This window comes from Miniopterus natalensis, chromosome 12 (assembly GCF_054644295.1).
Source record: "Miniopterus natalensis isolate mMinNat1 chromosome 12, mMinNat1.hap1, whole genome shotgun sequence".
NCBI classification, from domain to species: domain Eukaryota; kingdom Metazoa; phylum Chordata; class Mammalia; order Chiroptera; family Miniopteridae; genus Miniopterus; species Miniopterus natalensis.
In genome coordinates, this window is record NC_142092.1 from 48,460,948 (window position 1) to 48,483,969 (window position 23,022).

Sequence of the window (23,022 nt, forward strand, 5' to 3'; positions counted from 1 at the left end):
ATTTAGTGCAAATCTATTCTTTGTTATCCAAATGGTTATATAACTAACAATTAGTTACGTTTTAATAAGAGAGATGGTCCCCTTTCCTTATAAAAGAAGGAAAATGTCCATATGTACTTTTAAATTTACACTATTATGTATTTTCTTAATTTGCACTTCATAGTTGAGACTGGCATTTTCCAGCGTACCTTCTCTTTGAGGTGACTTTGAACTTTCCACCTCTGCTGTCTGCAGCAGAGCTCCTGTGTGGCTGCCTGCTGGAGGCTTCCTCCTGAGTTCTCTAGTGATGGTACTCACAGTCTCTACAGTGAGCTGTCTGCACTCATTAAGAATGTTGAGATCGCAGACCTGTCTGAGCCCTTTGTAGTCCCATGGTTATTTCCTGCCCCAGTCAGGATTACCTAGGTACACAGGGAGTCAGATTTTGCCCCTTTGGCTGAATGTCTGATTATTTCTGATTTTTCTCTCCTTCACTCGGTTCTTCAGAGATTGCCAGCAGAGCCTTGTATCTGGGCACCGAATGATAGAAGGCTTTTTTTTGATTGGCAGGTATATAAAGATAAACCATACTTGGAGCAGATAAATTGGGTTAAGTCATGTTCTCCACAGGAGGCAGTGGAGAATGTTTGTGACAGACTCCATCAGCCTTTGCTTATGACTGCCACAGATTTGACACACAGACACCATCTATAAAAGCAGAGCTTGGCTGGGAGAGGATTCCCTCAGCTTTCTGCTGAGGAGCTCACTTCTGGGCATATGGTTGCCATTGTAAATGAAGTCTCACAATTTCACAAGTCATTTGCCAGTTGTAGAACTCTGAACTACAAGTGTGGGGCAGTCGTATCATTTTCACTGTCTCGATATTTCTGTGGGAGAGCAGAGGAGGTTCAGCAGATTCCTCATTTTGCTGGATCTGGAAGCTCAGGTCCTGATTAGTGTTACAACCGAGACTAGAAACCAGCCTCCCAAGGCACTGTTCTATGTAACATTGCTCTCTTCCCTTGAAGGAAAAAGAAAGCTCTTCTGTATTTACAGTAAAGGTTTGATATTGGAGATAGGATCCAATAAAGAAATAATCTTTTTTCCTTGAGTACTTGGGAGTGGGAAGACATGGATGCTTGGATGGATGCTGAGCTGATTGTTATGCAGATGGATGTCTAGGGAAGTATGAGCTGACTTGACTGAGCAGAGGGGAAAGGATTTTGTTCCTGCCAGGTTGTAGTGGTGTTGGAAATCCAGAGGGCGAAACCACATGTGCATGCATGCATGTAGGCAGAGAGTATTGGGTTGGCCCCAGAAGTCTTTTATTAGTTGGGGTAATTCTTCTTCTGAATTCTCTTTGCTTGTGCTGAAAGAATGTTTATCAAGGTTTTAATTCTCTTGAGGGCTGTAATTAATAAGTGTTTCATTTTTATCTTATTGGCAGGGTAACAAGGATTACCATCTACAGACATGCTGTGGGAGTCTTGCTTATGCAGCACCCGAATTAATACAAGGCAAATCATATCTCGGATCAGAGGTATATTCATTGGCTAATTCAATATATAATCAATATACATTTACTGGTAACCTGCATTGGGGATATAATGATGAGGTAAGAAGTAATCTTGTTAATTAAGGAGTTCAGTGTATTTAGAGAGTGAGTATGTAAAGTAATAAATGAAATGAACCACTTGCAATAAATATAATGCATAGTACACTTACGAAGCAAGGATCTATTTCTGGAGTCCTTGTGGTTGTTTTTGTGTTAAATAGTTCCATAGTTTAGACTGACTAGTCCAGCCAGTAGAGCACAAGGCCAGGGTCGCAGGCTCAGTTTTCAGAGATGCTGGTTAGCAGAGAGATAAGATATACTTTGTCCATAGCCATCTATTCAAGGCCAGCAGTCCTGTGGAGGAGGCGCAGGCTCAGAAGGCCTGGTCATTGCCTGCTTTACCACTAGCTGCTGCAACTAGTCAGCCCCTTCCATTCTCTGGAATACTAATTTTGCTGAGACTAATATTGTAGGAAATGTTTAGTCGTCAAAAACTCAGGAAATGCTTGCTGGGATGAACGGTTTTCTTTAATTTAGGACATCTCCACATCTTTAATATGTTTTTGTACGGTGTGATTCTTTGGGAGGGGACCATCACAGAAAGCTGGTCTCAATTTTACTTGCCTACTGAATCTGCTTTTTATGTGGAATATCTTTTGGGACTAGTGTTATGTGGGAGAAACTTTGAGATATGCCAGTTTACTTAACTTGTAACACTAAAGTGGGAGCTAACTTGTTTTTGGTGACTTTTTTGGATATAATTTCAAACTTAAAGAATAGTTGCAAATATGGAATGAGAAATTCTGTATATATTTAGTCAAATTCACAATTGTTTATATTTTTCCTATTTGCCTTATCATCTTTCTCTATATTTATATATATGGATACTATTTTTTGAACCATTTGAGAAGGAGTTGGAGACATACTCCTTTATCATTAAATACTATGTATATGTTTCCTAAAACAAGCACCTTTTATAGCTGTACTTTAGTTGTCAAAATCAGGGACTTTAACATTTATATAATTTATTTAATCCACAATTCATATTCAAATGGTGTCAATTGCACCAATAATGTCCTTTATTGGTATATTTTCTCTACAGTCCAGGATTCAATTCAGACTTATGCATTGCATTTAGTTGTCGTGTTTCTTTGGGTCGTCTTTAATCTGAAAGAGTTTCTTAGGCTTTCTTTTTTTTAAAAATATATCTTTATTGATTTCAGAGAGAGGGAAGGAGAGGGAGAGATAGAAACATCAATGATGAGAGAGTCATTGATTGGCTGCCTCCTGCATGCCCCCGACTGGGGATGGAGCCGCAACCTGGGCATGTGCCCTGACCTGGAATCGAACCGCCATCTCCTGGATCCTAGGTCGATGCTCAACCACTGAGCCACTCCCGGCCAGGCTCTTAGGCTTTCTTTATGTTTCTTGACCTGGATATTTTTGAGAAAGCCAGTTATTTTATAAAATGTCCCTCAATTTGAATTTGTCTGATGCTTCCTTATAATTAATTCAGGCTATGCATTTTTGGCAGAGATACCACGGAAGTGTTGTGGCCTTCTCAGAGCATCATAGGAAAGGGAAAAATCTTTTACTGAGCATGTATCATAGTTCTGGAATCATGCTAGATCTAACCCTCCCCCAAAATTGTGGTAAAATATGCATAACATAAAATCTTAAACATTTTTTTAAAAACTATCTTAACCATTTTTTTTTTAACCCTCCACCCGAGGATATGTTTATTGATTTTAGAGAGGAAGGGGGAGGAGAGAGAGAGAAACAGAGAGAGAGAAAGAGAGAAATATCAGTGTGAGAGAGAAACATCTATTGGTTGTCTCCCGTACCCACCCCTACCTGGGATCAAACCCGCAGCCTAGGTATATCGCCTGACTGGAAATCGAACCTGCAACCTTTTGGTGTATGGGACGGTGCTCTAACCAACTGAGCTACCAAGCCAGGGCTTTTCTTTTCCATTTTAGTTTGACTTTCTATCCCTTTTTTTTGTAAAAAAAGATGCTGCCCTTACCGCTTAAAATTTTCCTAAGGCTCGAATGAAGGTGGGAGCTGTGACTTCTCAGCCAACAGTGGCGTCATTATTGACAAAGGCCACATACTGCTTGTGTAAGTAGTTGGTGCTTAGGACTCATGGGACACCCGGATATCTTATGTAAAGGTTAAGCACCTTTCTGGGGTTTTGAGATTTGTAGGGCTATTTGTGCTGGCAGACTCATTTCTAGCCTCTATATTTGAAAAGTCAATCGTTGAACTTTATTAAGGTTTCTCCACCTTGAGAGGACTTTACCGTGCAGCTTATCACATTCGCAGATTATCAGTAGTAAATTTTAAGACTTGTTTTGACATCCTTGTGTGTGTTTACATAACCCTTGTATGTAATAAGCCCTCAGTAGCACTGTAGAACTGTCTTTCAGAACCAGAGACCTGGCCTCATCTCCTTTTCCTATTGTGCCCAGTTCAGACCAATCAACTGGAAATTATTTTCTATAAAGCGCTAGAGTCCAGCATTAGAGGAGAGTGCACTGAATTGGATGTCAGGTGACCTACCTGTGTAGCCTAGGTGACTTTGGATAAGCCTTCCTTTCTGGGATTTAGGTCCCCTGTCTGTAGAATGAGCAGGTTTAATTGGATGATCTCAGAGCTCTTTTCCAGCTCTGTGAAGATTCTACTATGTGTATTGCCATTCTTAAATATGTTCTAAATTTTTTTGGAATTATTTTTTTCTCCCTCTCAGGCAGATGTTTGGAGTATGGGCATACTCTTATATGTGCTTATGTGTGGCTTTCTACCATTTGATGATGATAATGTCATGGTTTTGTACAAGAAGATTATGGTGAGTACTCCAAGGCATAAATTTCAATGAAAAAGTTTTCTGTACTGCATATTACTTGCTTCTATTTATAAAAGTACAAAAGCAGGCAAAGTAATGTATGCTGTTAGAAGTCAAGATAGTGGTTACTCTTCGGAGATGGAAGTGACTGAAAGAGGAGCGTGGGGGCTTTGGTTCAGTCTTGATCTGGGTGCCGGTTATACTTCTGTATTCAGTTTTTGAAAACTTATCAAGGTGTACCCTTATGAGATATGTACTTTTCTATATGCATATTTCCTCAATAAAAAGCTTAACAAAACAAAAACAAATGGGAAAATAAACATGTAAGATGATTTTCCTGCTAAGAGTTTTTGTTTTGTATCCTGAAGTGATAATTTAGTTGTTGTGTTAAATCACATTTTCCTATGGTAAAATAAGAGGAACTGTTTCTTTTTGAAGGTAAAATTTGGCTTTAAGGTATAATAAAACCACTGTAAGCTTTGTTAAATCATATGAGAGATAGAAAATAGATTTGTGGTTGTGGGGTAAGGGCAGAGGGTGGAGTGGCAGTGAGGAGTGACTGCTGATGGGTACGGGATTTCTATTTGGGGTGATGAAAACATTCTGGAATTAGAGAGTGGTGATAGTTGCACAACTTTGTGAATGTACTAAAAATCACTGACTTGTACACTTTAAAAGGGTGAATTTCATGTTGTGTGAATTATACCATTCAATTAAAAAAACCCAAAATCATATATAGCAAGGAAAATAGTAAAATTCTTTTTAAAGCGTTAATATTCAAAGCAAGCTAGCACGAGAAGGTATGAAAGAGGAAGGAAGAACACCGTGTTGTGTCTGTAGAAACCAGGGCCACACCAGCAGAGCAGCTTCTCTGAGTGTGGCTTGAAAACAGTTCTTCTGAACAAATATTTCTTGAAGGTCTGCTTTGTATGAGATCCTGAAAAGCATGCACAAAGGTCTGTGAAACGTGATCATTGTCCACCAGGGCCCGCTTTCTTGTTGGAGACAGAGCCAAGGCTGTCTCTCAAAAGAGCAAGGGGTCAGCGATGCCATATAATAACAGATGTATAAGTGAAGCTAATACAGGAGCGGGCATGGGATTGGGGAGGAAGTGAGGTGTGAGCAGGGCTTTAAAAGAAGGGTATAAGTGCTTCAGAAAGAGATGCCTGGTAGAGTAGACAGTGTGAGCAGAGGCATAAGATGGGAGAAGCATGAGGAGAAATTTTATGTGGTTGGATCATTGGGTCTATAACACCTTTTAGGTAGGGAGACTACCTAAATCAACTGTCATTTCTGGGAAGTTGTGCAGAGTTAAAAGTGGTAGCCCCGGGTGGACCATTGCCCACCTGATAGAAGTCTAAGAGCACTAAGTTTAGTCTTTAATTTTTAAAATTTATTTGACTAAATAGTTTTTCCTATATCCCACCCTGGGAATTGCAGTAAGAAATTTTGCCTAATAGTCATGTAACCACCATCATAGGAGTGTTAACCTAAAAATTAAAGGCCAAAGAGAAAGGTAACTAGCATTTATTTGAGATCAAACAAGAACAGCTATTTGGGAAGTACTGATTCAGGCAGAAATGAAAATAGTGTTCTGATTAGGAGACAAAGGCAAGGGCTATTTATGAGAAAGGGAAGGGGAACTATTACATCAGTAGAAGGAAAGCATTTCCATTGGTGCAGATAAGCTAACAGTGACACTAAACATGTTTCTAATTTTAAGTCTGGTAGTCATCAGTCCAGTAGTTTTAATATCTGCTTTCTTGTTATACTTGCAAATATAACTAATATGATTTGCTGATGGACAGGATGAGGGGAGTAACCTGAGTAACTAGAAAATTGGAGCTGCTCTCAACTGAGTTGGAAAAGACTCCTGGTAGAGCAGAGATGATTGGGAATTCAGATGTGGACATAAAGAATGGGTCCATTTTGTCTAACTTTTCAAATTTATTGGTATGAGGTTATTTATTTACCTAGTGACAAAGTATATACCAGGTTTTTATGTATTTTTTGTAGATCAGTGTATACATACATAAGGAATCACATTTTATCTCTTATACTACCCCTTCCCAGTTTTTTCACACAGATGATAGCATACCAAGACTACCAATTTGTTCTCCTAATTCACATCAGGTATTGTGCGTCAGCCTTTTTACTTACTTTCGGTGTCATTCCTGGTAGAGCAACGTACTGGTTCTCATTTGCTTCATCAGTAGTGTAGAGCATTCCAGTAATCAGTTATTTCTGAGGTCCATTCCAGCTCTGAGCAGCAATGAGTTCTTTGACTTCTATTTATTCACATTGAGTTTTCCTTGTTTGTTTTAGCCTCACATTCTCCTCTCTTGAAATTTTGAATCTTGATTCTAATCTCACGTAATCAGTTGTCCTCGTCAGAATTGTGCCATTTTGCACATTTCTTAAATATGTCTAATTCAAGTTAAGTAAAAACTGAACAGAATAGGATCACCCCTAAGCGTTCTGGGTATTGGTTTTTAGTCTGCATCAGATACACATAACTGAGATTTTCTGGTCTTATCCACAAAGATAAAATAAGTGACCATTAATACCCTACTGGAATTGAACTGCATTATATCCATGATCTTCCTCATTTACTGACTTAACTCCAAATTTTCCTGTTTGTTTTTTTTTTTTTTTAAATCTAGCCACACCTAAACTTCTATGTTGTTTATTTGCCTTCATTTGCTGTTACTGCAAGTTCACATTCATATGGCAGCCATGGAATTAATGCTCTTATTTTTTAATGTATTAATGTATTGTTTCACCAACACAAGGCAAATGTACCAACATGCAAACTTCACTATTCTCTGCTTTTATTATTTGAGTGCACTAGTGGATCCTGTATTAATCCTTTGGGGGAGGAGAATTACCTTAAGATAATTTAAAAGTGTTACATCCTAATAGTAGATATTTGATATTTTTGGTAAATCAAATATTTCTGCAGTGGAATGAGTATGGTACAAAACGTTTAATTCTTGTTCAGTAGAGATTTAGCCTTCCTAATTAATATTTTTACTAATACTGTATATTCTTTGTTTCTCCTCTGAATTTCATTTTTTAGTTTTTCATGTGTTTGCAAGTTGAAAATTGATTCAAATTAGGACTTTTATGCATTATTGTGGAATTTAATTTCACACATTATAGATTTTGAAATTTATTGTAATCTTGGCTCAGAACTATTGTTCCGAGTCGCAGTGTAATAGTCTGCTGGTTGAATCTAATTAAGGTGTCGTATCACTTGCATGCAGTATGTATTTTTCCTAGAATGTTCTAAAATTCCTCACTTGGGAATAATACTTCCCTCAGTTCTTGGTTTGATCGAAAAACCCAGCACTATTTGACATAGTGTATGTAACTCTTGTTTAAGTGGCAGACTTTGTTTATTCTTTGCATTTGTTGATTATTTTAACCAAAATGCTCAATGGCAATTTCCAGCGTGATTACTGATAGACTAAGTATTAATCTTATTAATGCCACCTATATTCATTTGCCATCGCTGCACTCAAAGACAAGCATGACTGTACTCCAGTTCTGGGTACACAAATATTAGGGAAGTATAAATAATTTAGTAAATGAAAGTTGAATAGCTTGAAAGTAAAATAGCTTTCTAACAAGTCTAATTTATAATTTTAAAGAAAATGAGCAAATTATCTCTTAATGAGATTATATTTTATAATTATAGAGCTGACTACAGTACTATGATTATGTGTTGGAGCAATTGCCTGTCTTTCTCAGCACCATGTAAAAAATGAACAATTTGAAGCCCATTAGAATTCTCAGAATTATTTTATTAGCCCACAGATCTGTTTTTCTCTCCCACTTGGTTTCTCTCTTGGTTACCTGTTCCTTGCTCTCCTTTGCAAGGCAATCATCCCTTAAGTAAACAAGAATTCTCCAAAGATTGAGCTTAAACCAGGTGAAGAGGCACAGCCAAGATTGTCACGGGGTTTTATAGAGCTGCTCTCCTGAGCAGAATTGCTCCTCTCAAGGTCTTTTCTGTTTGATCCTTAGATATATACTTTCAGTATTTAAATAAGGAGCCTTTCTCCCTGTCCACTACTAGGCTTCCTTAGACCTTCCAGCATAGTACAATAGAAAAAGTACTGTATCTCTCTTCTAGTCCTATCTCTACCCCTTTTTTTGCTCTATAACAGTATTTCTCAGTTTTGGCACTATTAACATTTTGGTTTTTTTAAATCCTCACCGAGGATATGTTTTTATTGATTTTTAGAGAGAGAGGAAGGGGGCAGAGAGAGAGAGAAAGAGAAACACCCATGTGAGAGAGAAACATCAATTGGTTGCCTCCCACACGCGCCCGACTGGCAGTCGAATTCGCAGCCTGGGTATGTGCCCCGACCAGGAATCAAACTCGCAGCCTTTGGGGTGTGGGATGATGCTCCAACCAAGCGAACCACCTGGCCAGGCACTGTTGACATTGTGGACTAGATGATTCTTTGTTTTGGAAGCTGTCCTGTACATTGTCGGATGGTTAGCAGCGTCCTTGGCCTCTACCCACTCTGCCCATAGTAGGTCCCAAGTTGTGACAATCAAGCTATCTCCAGAGACTACCTGATGTCCCCTGGCGGACTCAACCACCCCAGTTGAGAACCATTGCATTATAATATTGAACAAGCATTTGATTTCCCTGACTGAGATGTATTTTCCTCATCTGTGTAATGTGGTTAATAATCCCTGCCTACTGCACAGCATAAAAATATTTGTACAAATGCCCCGTGTGTTTTAAAGTACTGTGTACAAATATGATGTTGGATTGAGCCTGGCAGCAGAACTCAGCTTTGGACTTTATTTCTGCCAGTATTTCAGTGCAGAGACTGAAGCTGAGAATGTCAGGTCGTGGTGATGAGTCACAGGCCTTGTGACTTGTGGAAGGTACTCTACAGAGTTGTTCTGTCCAAACCAGGAAAGTGGGTGGGTACATTTCAGGGGGTGATATGAACGGGACATGACTAGTTGATGTGTTTCTTGCCAGGCAATCCTGAGGCAGTTGTAGTGGGGCAAAGCTCCCTTAGGAGGGCCCATGGCATTCCTCAGAATGACTAGCCTTTTGTTTTTTACTGTACTGATTATTTAGTGCTCTGGCACACATGGCTTTTGGTCAACATGCCCATCTTTGCTTTACCACTTTTTTGAGTATCCCAAGCTCCCTCTCCTATTTATGTCAGAGTGGAGAAACATTTATTGTCTCTTATGTACAAGGCATTATGCTGACTGCTTTCACATGCATTCTTCTTTATTTATTTATTTTGTAAACCTATACATGACATTACTGCTTTACAGTTAGTACTGTAGCAGCAGCAGTAGTAATAGATGCAGCAGCAGTAGTAGAAACTAATGCATATGAAATTCTCACTGGGTGCCCAGCACTGTGCTTAGTGCTTTATATGTATTAAATCATTGAATCCTAGCAAGAATTTATGGAGTAGATACTATTATTATATTTCCTTTTATGGATGAGGAAACTGAGGCACAGCAAAATTAAATAGCTTATCCACATAACTAGTAAGTAGTAGATCCTGGATTTGAATCTAAGCAGTCTGTCTCCAGAGCCTACTCTCTTAGAAAACAGGGTCAGAGAAATTAACTTTTACAAATTCAAAGAGCTAATAAGAGGCAGAACTGGGATTCAAACATAATGTATGACTTCAATCCATTGCTGTTTCCAGTGTGCCAAGCACCACACTTCTCACTTGCTTGTTCTCTGCCTCTTTCTGGAGAGGACTGCTTCTGTGGTGCTAGCTTACAGCCCAGCATTGGGGATGTACTAAAAGATGCTTCAGGAACTCAAGATGGGATGATACAGGGGTGATAAAAAGAGGCAAAGAAGAACTTGTAATCAGTCTGGTGGAGCTCCTTATTCAGTATGTTGGTCTGGATATTTATTTTTAAATCTGCTTTCTGTAGAATTCTGCTACTTTTAGTTAAGAGTACTTTTGTTTTGGATGGTAGTTTCTGGATTTAAAGGCATAAATCCAGGTTTGGTTATGGGCCTGTTAGCTGTGTGTTAGAGCAAACCAGAAAGGGCTAGAACCTGAAACCAGACTTATCCTTGGGGTGGGCAGGTGCTGACAGGAGAGAGGTAATGTGAGGAAGTTCAATCCTTATAGATGGCATATTAGTTTCCTAGGGTTGTTGTCATAAAGTACTACAAGGTGGTGGCTTAAAACAACAGGCATTATTTTCTCACAGTTCTGGAGGCTAGAAGTCCAAAATCAGGGTATCAGCAGGGACATGCTCTGAAGGATCTAGGGGAGAATCCTTCTTTGCCTTTTCCTGGCTTCTGGTGTTTGTCAACAATGCTTGGCATTCCTTGTCTTATAGATGCATCACTCTAGTCTGCCTGTCTTCATGTGGCCTTCTCCCCAGTGTGTTTGTGTCTCTGTGTCTAAATTTCCCTCTTAAAAGAACACAAGGCATATTATATTTAGGGTTCACCCTAACCTAGTGTGATCTCATCTTAACTTGATTATATCTGAAAAAGACCCTATTTCCTAGTAAGTGTACACTCATGGGTTCTGGGTGGACATGGATTTTGGGGTGGCGGTTGGGCAGTATTCAACCCAGTGCAAACGGTATCCAGAGATTCAGCAGCAAATGGCTCTGCATACAGTGCGCACGAGGGAAGACCTGTTGGAGCACATGGGGGCTCTGACCAGTGAGTGAGGCGTGACAGGACACTAGGAGCAGGTCGTGATTGGAAATTCAAGTAGGTCATTACCATTTGATCAGTGTAAGCAGGTAGGAGGTTCCTTGCCCCAGGCTGGTCTCTACTTTCTATGGGACCCTGGCAAGAACGAAGTAAAATCTTTGAGGTACCGGCAGATGGTCAGTTTGCTGAGAAAGAGACCAAGTCCAGTACTCAGGATTTGAATCGCGAGAAGCCTTGTCCTCAGGAATAAGGAAGAGCTCAGGTAGGAGAGTGGGGCCAATTAGGTGACTTTCTGCTGAGTCCTAGAGAGTTGGTTGAAGCATCTAAAAACCCCCCATTCTGGGGATAGGCCTGAGCCTTCAACTTGGGGTTCAGTTGGCCATGGATGTGGGACAGTAAGGAGAAACGGATTAGAGGCTTCATTATTATAATTCAGAAACAAACTTTGTCAGTTTCTGACTCTGGCAAGGGTTAAGCCTTGGCAAGGTGTAAATAAGAGTGGATTTTTCTGGGTAATAGGTGATTTAGATAAAGGAGAATGAAAATTTTAATAATGTCATTTGTAAAATGGAAGCTTTTGTGCTTCCTGGGAAGCACTTTGTAGGTCAGCCTGTCTACTCTCATCAGAGAAGCCGAGTCAGAGGTTGAGCTGTTTTGATGTCAACACCTTTTCTTTTTAAATTCAGTGCTTGATAAGGCTTCTTTGAAACTTTTTTATTTCTTTAACATAATCAAAATCCATACCTGTCTGTTTCTCCCCTCACCTTTAAGCTGGACTGATTTCTGGTAAGAATTATGACCTAGACAGTTCATAAGAGCAGAGAATGCCAGTGTCGGGGCTAGTCAATGGCTCCATCACCTACCTGCCTCCACCCTTCTAGCCTCGTTCAGTTAGTGTTGATGTGTGCGCGCGTGAGCCTTGGCTCCCTGGGCCTCCTATGTTATATTTCTAACCCAGAGTCTTTATTCAGTTAATTTTGTCTTTCATTAATTTTCGTGACGCTCTGAAGTTTGCCATATCAGACTATGTTCCTTAGTTTCCAAAGTTACCAGAAACAATTCTGTGTTGAATGTTACTGTTCATAAATTTTTGCATACCACATTATTTGCTGAGGATATATTGCTAGAAGTGAAATTGCTGAGTCAAGGATATGCAATTTTGAATGCTTTTTATACATATGTATTTCTAAAGTATTATTCATAAAAGTTTATGCTCTCTAGTTGTATATATATAGGCACTCTTGTCCCTGAACTCTGACTAGTACTGAGTAATTTTTGTTTAAAGTTTGTCAGTTTGATAGACAACAGATGGTATCATATTCTTGTTTAAATTAATTACTTTTTAATTATTAGATTAGTTTAACATTTTCATGTTTATTGGCAATTTATAAATTCTTGTTTTGGGCATTACCTGTGACAATTTGCCCATTTTCTTTTGGAATGTATGCTTTTTTATCCCGTTCCTTCATTTATTAAATATTAATTGAGCACCTTTTGCATACTAGGGCCAGACAGTTTAGGTGAACAGCACAGACAAAATCCCTGTGATTAAGGAGCTTATGTTCTAATGTAGTGAGGCAGAAAATAAATATTGCATTTGACAAGCGGGGATGGTACTACAAAGAGAAGTAGGTATGAAAGGGAGGTAGAGAATGATGGATGGGGTAGAGGACGGGGAATGCTATTTATAAAGGTGGTAAGGGGAGGCCTCCCTGATACCACTGATATTTAAGTGGAGATCTGAAGATTAAGGCACAAGAACTGTTGATATCTGGGGAAAGCATTATAGGCAGAGGGAACAAAGTGCAAGGCCTTAAGACAGGACTGTGTTTGACATGTTTAATGAGTGAGGGTAGAGTTAGGAGGTGAATTTGAGAGGTAGCAAGGAGTGGGCTGGATGTGGGGATACAGACCAGGGAGGGCCTTAGAGCCAGAGTAAGGAATTTGGATTTCATTCTGAGCAAGACAAGGAGACATTGGAGAGTTTTGAGTAGTGAAGTGACATGATCAGACCCTATTTTTTTGTTGTTTTTTTGTTAATCCTCACCTGAGGATATTTTTTCCATTGCTTTTCAGATAGAGTGGGAGGGAGGGAGGGGAAAAGAGAGAGAGAGAGAAGAGAAAAAAAAACACCCACATGCTCGGCTGGGTGTGGCTCAGCGGTTGAGTATCAACCTAGGATCCAGGTAATTGGGGTTCGATTCCCGGTCAGGGCACGTGCCTGGGTTTTGGGCTCCATCCCCAGCAGGGGGTGTGCAGGAGGCAGCCGATCAATGACTCTCTTATCATTGATGTTTCTGTCTCTCTCTCTCCCTCTCCTTTCTTCTCTCTGAAATCAATAAAGATATATTTAAAAAAAAAAAGAAAAAAAAACCACACTGAAAAAACCACACATCGATGTGAGAGAGAACATCAGCTGGTTCCTTCCCGCATGTGCCCCGACTGGGGGTGGGGATTGAACCCGCAACCCAGGTACATGTCCTTGACCGGGAATCGAACTCAAGACCCTTCAGAGTGCGGGCCGAGGCTCTAACCACTGAGCAACACCAGCCAGGGCTTTAAAAAAGATCTAATTGGCTTTATTAAGTAATTCATAGATCAGGCAGCATCCCATCTAGTAACTAGAAGGGTGCTCCCAGGCCAGATGTCTGAAAAGAACATTGGTGGTGGTAAGTGGAGACTAGACTGTGGGGGACAGTGGAAGACCAGTTCCAAGCTTCTTATAGTATGCCAGATGAGAGAGTTTAATGATGTGGAGGCAGTGACAAGTGGTTCTGGATATATTTTGAACATAGAACCAATAGATTTTCCTGATGGATTGGATGTGAAATGTGAGAGAAAGAGAAGCTAAAGATGACACCGAGGTATTTGGACAGAGCACCTGCTAATGCAGTTGCCATTTGCTGAATGAGGTGGTGGTGGTGGGGTGGGGGGAATGTGGGAAGAACAGGTTTGTGGTGGTGGTGAAATCTTAATGATATGTGAGAGCTTTTTATGTGATGAAATGTATTAATCTTTTGTCATGTGGGTAGAAATGGTCCCCCCCCCCCAATTTGCTGTTAATTAACCTTGTTATTGGTGTTTTGCTGTACAGAAATGTCAGCTTTTTATTTTGTCATGTGTTAGACTTTATAGTTTTTGGTTTTGCTGTTATGTCTAGAAAGATTCTAAAAATAAACATCCATGCTTTCTTTAAGTACTCTTACGGTTTTATATTTGCATTTAACTCTTTAATCTGGGTGGAATTAATTTTGGTGTGGACTGTGAATTACAGTTCTATCTTAATTTTGCTCAAATAATTAACCTGTTATCCTGGCATCATTAAACAATTTGTTCTCTGCTAAGAGAAATGATTATATCATTTCCTCTGAATAGGGAAACGGGTGTGTGGCAGGTTTCATAGAGGTATTCTATCACGTGTTAGTGTTTAGCAAGCCCCTGGTCTTATTTTTAGTTGATGACTTGGTGATTATAATTTCCTGAGTATACCAGATTAGAAACATTTGTCTTCTGAGTCTCTTCCATTCCCCAAAAAGGTACTTGCCTTAGAAGGTGGCTTTCATCAGTTTCTCTCAATGACTATGAATTCTGCCTTGTGGATGATTTGTGACCAGTTTTTACCACAGCCAATGTCCTGCCACCAAATAGATTTTCTAAAAGCTATCTCATTTTGTCAACTGATCATTGTTCCAAGATTATAAACTAAAATTTGCTTCAGCAATACAAAATTGATTACAATGAGTACTGCAGATTCCAAAGCCCTATATAACCTTTATGTTTTCCACTTTTACAGTCTCTGTACTCTAGTCCTTCTCTGATATGTGGATAATTTAGAGGTGATAATAGTATTTAATTTACTGGTTTTTTTTTCCTTTAAAGCAAGAAATGGATTTCTTGTTATTAATAATGTTTACCAAATTTTATAAATGGTTGAAGTCTTCAGGTTTGGAAGTAAACCTCCAGCATTTTGTTACCGTAGAAATTTGTGTCAAGGCTGATTGAACCTAAATCTCTTAAATGTTTTCTTTGTTTATTTTTGTAGCGAGGGAAATATGAGGTTCCTAAGTGGCTCTCTTCCAGTAGCATTCTGCTTCTTCAACAAATGCTGCAGGTAAACTCTGTTACTTAGTATTTTTAAGTAATGGAAGTCTATTGGAATTGTTTGACCCAAATTTAACATGTCTGTGTTACTACTGTATTTGGAGGACAGCACCATTTATCTATTAGTTTAAAAAATTGCATTCATTATGTCTACTGTGCAAATATCCTCTACTAGATGCTTTCTTAATTCTGTTGCAAATGCATTTTCTTTTAAACGTCTATTGCATGTCTTTGCTGATGTGGTTTTTCCTCCTTTTTCTTGAGCATTGTCTGTTTTCTCTAACCAGCTCTTGCTCCACAATCTTCTGTTTCCTTACTCCCACTCTTGTACATTAGATATGTAGTAGATACTTAATAAATGCTTGAATGAGCTGATGTACAATGGAGGGGGTCCTGTGATCTAGTGCAGTGGTTCTCAAACGTTAGCATGTGTTGCAATTGTCAGATGGGCTTGTTAAAATACAGATCGCTGGGCGCCACCCTGAAGGTGTCTGAGTCAATAGATCTGGAGCAAGACTAAGAATTTGCACCTCTAACAAGCTCCCAGATGACACTGATGCTGCTGGGACACACTTCAAGAACCCCTAATTTAGTGGAATGGCTTCTGAGAGTTAAAGACAGGAATGCTGAGGTCTAGGTATCACCCTACCAGTCAGTATGCCTGCCACCTACCCTAGTTCTGATCTATAAAATGGCGATTCTGGCCTGGCTTCACTGCTATGTATTGTTATGAGGATAAAATGAGATTAATAGGAAACACTTTGAAAATCTGAGTCCCTTATTAGTGCAATTTTTTTCATTATTATGTATTCACGGTATCTCCTATTTTCTCCCTCTATTAAGTGCATCTCCACGTTTTATTCAAAATTTACCTTAGACTTACCTTGACTAGGGCCAGACCACCAAATTTCTGTAATGAGATTGAAAACACCTCATCCTTTCTTCTAAACGCCAAAAAACTTAATCTTTGTTGATTAATTTTCCTCTCTTCACATTTGAAAATTACAAATGGAAAAGAAAGGTGTGCTTTTCAACTTGTTCTGTGTGGTTGTAAGCTCATCGGGAGGTAGAGATTGCATATGCAGTATGAATGCCCTGCACTGTGGCTGCTTGAATATTAAATTGGTGAATATTTCCTGTGAATAGGTTTTCCAGCAAAAGACTATTACATCATACAATAGATTGACTGAACTTCATGAATAATGTCCATACCAATGAAGTTCGTGTTTGTTAAACATTTATCTTCTAGGCCTATGTTGGTTGCTATAGTTTTCTTGCTTCTGTTGCCTTTTGAAAAGAATTTATTCCAAGGCCATTTTAAGGTCTTTGACAGCATTTTTGTGATGATAAAGTTTACATCTGTTCTGATGAATTTTGAGTTCTCAGGAGGAAAAGAGTTGTTTTTCATTTGGAATGCTAATCTCTGGCTCCTTCTCAATGGCCACTAGGTGGACCCAAAGAAACGGATTTCTGTGAAAAATCTACTGAGCCATCCCTGGATCATGCAAGATTACAACTGTCCTGTTGAGTGGCAAAGCAAGAATCCTGTAAGTAAAATGAAATGCAGTAGAAATAAAAAAAAATAATAATAATTGTGTGATCTTTGTTTGGATTCAGAACCTACAATCATGTAGTCTAAATATAAAAGAAAATGTACTTCATAGACTTATTCGTCACTTTGGTGTTTGGGAGACTTGCAATCTCGTGATATATTTGCCTGTTTGTCTTTAGGAGAGTGGTTATTAACCCAGACTGCGCATGAGAATCACTGGGACCTTTAAAAAGATGCCTGAGCCTCGCATCTCAGAACCATCAATGGATATTTTTAAAGCTCCCAGGTGCTTCTCATGTGTAGTCAAGATTGTCACCAGTGCTCTGGGAATCATGGGCAAGTTACTTAACTTTACTAAAGCTATTTATTCGTCTGTAAAAAGTAGGTTAAATCAGTTCTGTCTACTTCCCAGAGTAGTTACGAGCTGTGAGATATTTACTTTCTGGGATAATCACACCAATAAATATAAATACTCTTCTCTGTGGCCATCTGGTCTTGGAGAAATAGACTGTGCTTGTGTAAGCCCCTTCTCATTAGTCTGCCCACTGTTATGGCCACACAGCCTGAGCTGAAATCCCTCCTGATTCTCTTATGACTGTCAGCTACTAACATTTCTTTTCTCTATATTCTCTTTGGCCCTCCATGACATTGCTAGTATCTATTGAGCAAATACAATCAACGCTGCAGCTTAATTCTAACAGCTATCAACACTGAGAGCGTAAGAATGGCAGAGTGTGCGGGTATCTGAGCAGAGCATCAGGAAGTGCCTGTTGTGAGGTGGAGAGAGTAGGTGGTGCAAATGCTTGTGTGCAGCCATTGGGGGTCATCATCTCTCCATGTGTGGGAGGGCTTTGCCTCTCCTCAGTCATGATTCTAATAGGATAGGATGCACTACTGTTTGCAGTGGAGCAGATGCCAAAAATGAAGAAAGTCTCTGATTTCAACAACAAAAATTATTTTAAATTGAGGCACAGTATAAAGTAAAATGCACAGTGTTGAGCATTCCAAAAGAGTATATAATTTTTCTTATATCTTAGTATAACCATTGCTAATATTTATTGAATATTTACTATAACAGAATAGCATGCTATTATAGCAAGAACTTTCTGTATATTATACTATAGTGTAATATAGCCATAGCCCTTAGGACAATACCTTTAAGAGTCAGGTGCTATTCTATGGGCTTTATGTTTTTAACTCTTATAACTCATTTAATCCTCATATCAACCCTCTGAAGTAGGGAACAACTGTTATTGTTCCCATTTAGCAGATGAAGCAACTGAGGGTAAGGTCAAACAACTAGTAAGTATAGAACCAAGATTTGAACCCAGACAAAAGGGCTGCAGAATGTAATGAACCTGATAGGTCATCTAGTTCAACCTCAGGGCCTGTATCCTGTGTAGCGAAGCCTTTGTGATAAGCAGTGCTTGTCTGGTCACTGTTTGAAAATACTGGAGCAAAGTCATGGAGTGGTGGCATTGTGGTGAAGTAGGAAAAAACCCTGGCTAGGAATGAAAACACCAGTCTTGGGCAGAGTGTGCAAACTTTTCTGAGTCATCACTTTCTCATCTCTAATATGGGCGTTCTAATGTCTTGCGTGTTCGGGTTATGTTATGGGGATTACAGAGTGCGTTTACATGCTGTGTTATTCATCTGTCTTGCCTGCCTTTCAGAGCTGTTGCAGGGATCAAATGGCTTACATACAGAAGAGGTATAAAGGGTTGTTCTTGCTTTTCAAAGTCTTTGTTTTTCTCTCTCAGTATTGGGTTTTGTCAAGAGTGATCTATAAAAGTAATTCAGATTTACTTGGATATTTAGAGTATAGATTCTATTCTGTAACTCTATGCATGGTCTCCTATCATTTTCACACATAGCTCTAGTACCTAAGTATTGTATCAATTAGAAGTTATATTCACTTTTATTTTCTGCCCTGCTGAACAGGAATTGTAGTAGGCACAGATAATCCAAAATAATTGGTTAGTTTTGGTATGCGTTTTTGTGTTTAATTTAACTTGAGTATGTGTGGCTGGGAATTTAGTACTTAAAACGAAGTATTGAGCCATAATTTTCAGACTTGGGTGTCTTGTCCACCCCACTCTTTTCATTCTTTTTAATTTAGGGGCCCAGGAAAGAGAATAGCACCTCCTTCCTACCTTTCGCTTCTTTCCCACACACACACCCTGTGGTAAAGGTACAGAGCGGAAGGCTATGGAAAAGAGAGAAGGGTGCTTTTTTTTCTTTTTTAAAGGAGAGTAACTTAAGGTCTTGGAGGGCACCCCAGAAGTCTTTCCTTTCTTGTTTGAACAGTGATAATGTTAACAAGAAGGTGCCTAACTAGATGGTAAAGTGTCTGGGCTTTTGAGGATGAGCCCTTCCTGAAGGGGGAATTTATAGTTTTGGGAGCTGCCAAGGTCAAGGCAACCCAACGAAAACTTATTCTTAGCACGTCAGGCCTTCACAGTACCATGAGTATGCTCCTTTTTGGTCTCCGCATTCTCTGTAGTCCATGAGGTTGTCCTCCTACCAGCCAGTCATGCAGGTGGTTGTCTCTACTGTTCTTTTTTCATGATGGCAGCATGTCTTTCTCTTGAGCCCTTTGTTACAAGTGTGCTGCCCAGAACAAGGGAACTCCATGATACTGTTCTGCCTTGTGTTGGGCAAACCTCTTTTGGCATATTACGTTTGGTTCTGTAAACCTCACCTTGAGGGTCAGTGACAGCCTGGATTGTGTGATAGAAAGAAAGGGCCTGGCCCGGCCGGGTGTGGCTCAGTGGTTTTCTCTTTTCCAGTTCCTTTAACCACCATTTTAATGATTAACTCCCCTTACCACTCAGGCCCTTTCTTTTTTTTTTTTTTTAATATATCTTTATTGATTTCAGAGAGAGGAAGGGAGAGGGAGAGACAAGAGATAGAAATATCAATGATGAGAGAGTCATTGATCGGCTGCCTCCTGCACGCCTCCGACTGGGGATCGAGCCCGCAACCTGGGCATGTACCCTGACCAGGAATCGAACCCCGATCTCCTGGATCCTAGGTTGACGCTCAACTGTTGAGCCATGCCCAGCCAGGCAAAGAGCTTATCTTCTTGAATTATTGTCATCTGCTTACATCTTTAAAAATTGTGGAGAATGATTATTCTTACCCAGGAGTTTTACAAACTCATGTTGCTTTTACAAAGTGATGTTTCATTTTACAAAGTAATTATGATACTTTTAAAATTTCAGAACAAATAAAGGTGGGACAAATGTAGGTTTACAGTTTGTATAGAAAAATAACACAATCATAAATAATACCAGAATAAACTCTGTGTTTCATGTACTCACAACTGTAAACCTACTTTTGCCCCACCCTGTATTTTGTAATTTCTTTGTTAATAAAGACTTTAAAAATTTTTTTGTAGCTTATTCACCTTGATGAAGACTGTATAACAGAACTTTCTGTGCATCACAGAAACAACAGGCAGACAATGGAGGATTTAGTTTCACTGGTAAGAAATGCAGCATGAATTTGAGAGTAATGCCTTTTATTTCATTGTTCTTGATTTTATCAGTACATTAAAAATGGGGTAGCTTGTCAGACCTATGATTTTACCATGGGTGTAACTATTTTACTGACTATTGTTGGTTTTTAGAGAGAGAGGAAGAGGGGAGAGAGTGGGATGTGGGGACAGAGACGGGGAGAGACATTGATGTGAGAGAGAAACATGGATCAGTTGCCTCCCGTACACATCCCGACCGGGGATGGAACCCACAACTTAGGTATGTGCCCTGACCGGGAATCGAACCTGCAACCTTTTGGTATACGGGACAACGTTCCAACCAACTGAACCACCTGGCCAGGGCTATTGCACTTATTTTGTATTTATGTGTGATTTTCACTCAACTCTTTTTTAATGTCTGCTGGATAGCCTTTTTAAAAATGGCATTGATTAAAGAGAATTATGGTGGAAAAAACTAAGAAACAGAACAAACTAGTCCAGGGAATTGACAGAATTCTGATTTTGACTACTTTAAATTCTCTAACATGAAATTACGATTCTGCTGTAGAAATTAAGGTAAACGCAAAACAAGTTTTCTTCTTACCTAAAAACAACCCTGTAGCACCACATCACCCCTAAGCTGATGAAGCAAATACCTTGAAATCATTATCATGATTTCTGGTGTTGGATCATTTTAACTCTCTCAGATGTTTAATCTCTAGAATCCATATTTCCCAGAGATAGAGGCACTCAGACCTGTCTCTGAGTATGATGGCAATGCTGGGCTGGGATTGCTCCCAATTTTCTCTCAGTTCAGTTCTGTGTCTTTTCATCACCTATGAGTTGTATTGTTGTTGTTTTTCTTCTGTTTTCTAACTTGCAAGGTAAAGCCTTAAGTACTTCTTTTTTTTTTTTTTATTAGACAAAACTTTACTAAGCCCCAGTTCTTTTAAGTGAGGACGAGATAGAAAGAAAGGAATTATTTGAATGACATAATAAGCAAAGGCTCTGGAGATGTCTGGAAAACAGAATGATAATTTACTTTTTCATGGAATAAAAAGGAATGGCAAGAATTGGGAATTGCTGCAGGATATATAGGTCCTTAGTCTTTTACAATGAAAATGTGAAGTTTTCATATAAGCAACTTTAAAAAAATTGCATGCCTTTTTCTTTGGGATGATCTTTAATAGAAGTCTGTTTTTCAGAGACATAAAATTTCTTTTTACATTTTTGTTATAGAAATTTTCAAAAGTGGAGAGAATAGTGGAATAATAATGATCTTCCATGTACTGATCATCCAGTTTCAAAGGCTATTAATGTTTTGCCAATTTTATCTATAAGGTGTCCCCAAAAAAGTGTATACACACACATTGAATAATTATAAAGGCAGTGTTTATCAAAATTGATAAAGCGTGCATACATTTTTTGAGTACATCCTGTATATCCCAGCACCCTCCCCCATCTGCACTTTCCAGCTGGGTATTTCAAAGCAAATCCTATACATCATGTCATTTTATCCAGAAAAAATTTGGTATGAGATTCACAAACTTTAAAAATTTAAATGTTAAAAGTAACATACTCAGAATTTCAAGAATCATTGAAAAAAAATCTTTAAAATAGTATCTTTATGTGGTCTCTAAGTACAATTTTTGAAACTTAGAAGTGAAATGGAACTAGGAATTGTCTTCTTTACTTCTGATACAGAAAAGAAAATAGAAATGAGGCATGGTAGGGATTGTTTTCTGGAATTACATTTCTGAATTTCTCAGTTATTCTGAGAGCCAGGAATGACCAAGTTCAAGAATGCTGTGAGGAAAGTAATTGTTTCTCTTCTTTTATACCCTTCCCTCATTCTTAAGTGCCTGTCTATGTCTGTACTTATTTTCCAGTCCTAGAGATGAATAGAATACATCTCCTTAACCTTGGCTCAACATTGGAATCACCTGGGAACTTTAACCCTGATGCTTCGGTCCCACCCTCAGAGATTATTATGGCCTGGGGTGTGGCCTAGGCATCAGAATTTTTTAGAGCTTCCCAAATGATTGCATTATGCAGCCAGGAGTTGAGAAGTACTGCTCTAGATTCTTGCTGTTCAAAGGATACTCTAGGACCAGCAGCGTCAGCATCACTTGGTGTTTATTGAAAATGCAGGATCTCGGACCCCACCTCAGACCTACAGAATCAGAATCTGCATCTTAATAAAATCTCTGAGTGATTCATATGTACATTAAAGCTTGAAAAGCATGGTCTATGTCATTGTTTCTCAACTGACAGTGATTTTGCCCCTCAGTACATTTTTGGTTGTCACAATTGGGGTTTGTGTATATGCTAATGGCATTCCTGGTGGAGGTTGGGGATGCTGCTAAATACCCTATGATGCACAGAATAGCCCCTCACAATAAAGAATTATCCAGGTCAAATGTCAGTAGAGTTGAGGTTGAGAAATCCTGGTCTAGGTAGCCTCAGAGAATTCACCTTGGTCCTGAGTACTTTATAGTTTAAAGAGCCTCAGGAAAACCAGGTTTGAGATCATCTGTGTTCTTATTTTTCTGGTATCTTGAGAGCTCTGCCTTTACTTCTGGAGCAGTTAGGACAGAGAGAGATCAGTTTAGTGTGATCCGTGCTGCCATGGTGCTATTGATCTTTGTGCAAGGAGAGAGAAAACAGTATTATGCCCAAACATTCAACTGATTAGAAGCACTTTTAAACTGCTTCTTCTATGCAGAAGTCAGAGTTCCATACATTTCCTGATTTTAGCTGTCTCATTGAAGCCCCCTTGAGATTCCCAGCAGTGGGGCTAGAGCTCCCGTCTCATTGCTTTCCTTTC

The 23,022-nt window shown here is 39.2% G+C and overlaps 1 protein-coding gene across 1 annotated transcript in view; it reads left to right on the forward strand.

Annotated features, from left to right (window-relative positions):
* The window catches only part of MELK (maternal embryonic leucine zipper kinase), a 59,227-nt gene that overhangs the window by 13,939 nt on the left and 22,266 nt on the right, over positions 1 to 23,022 (forward strand). The window contains exons 7-11 of the mRNA XM_016222994.2: positions 1,427 to 1,519; positions 4,284 to 4,382; positions 15,107 to 15,175; positions 16,614 to 16,712; positions 20,118 to 20,204. Coding sequence (XP_016078480.2) covers positions 1,427 to 1,519; positions 4,284 to 4,382; positions 15,107 to 15,175; positions 16,614 to 16,712; positions 20,118 to 20,204 — 447 coding nt within the window. The remainder of the gene's footprint in view (positions 1 to 1,426; positions 1,520 to 4,283; positions 4,383 to 15,106; positions 15,176 to 16,613; positions 16,713 to 20,117; positions 20,205 to 23,022) is intronic.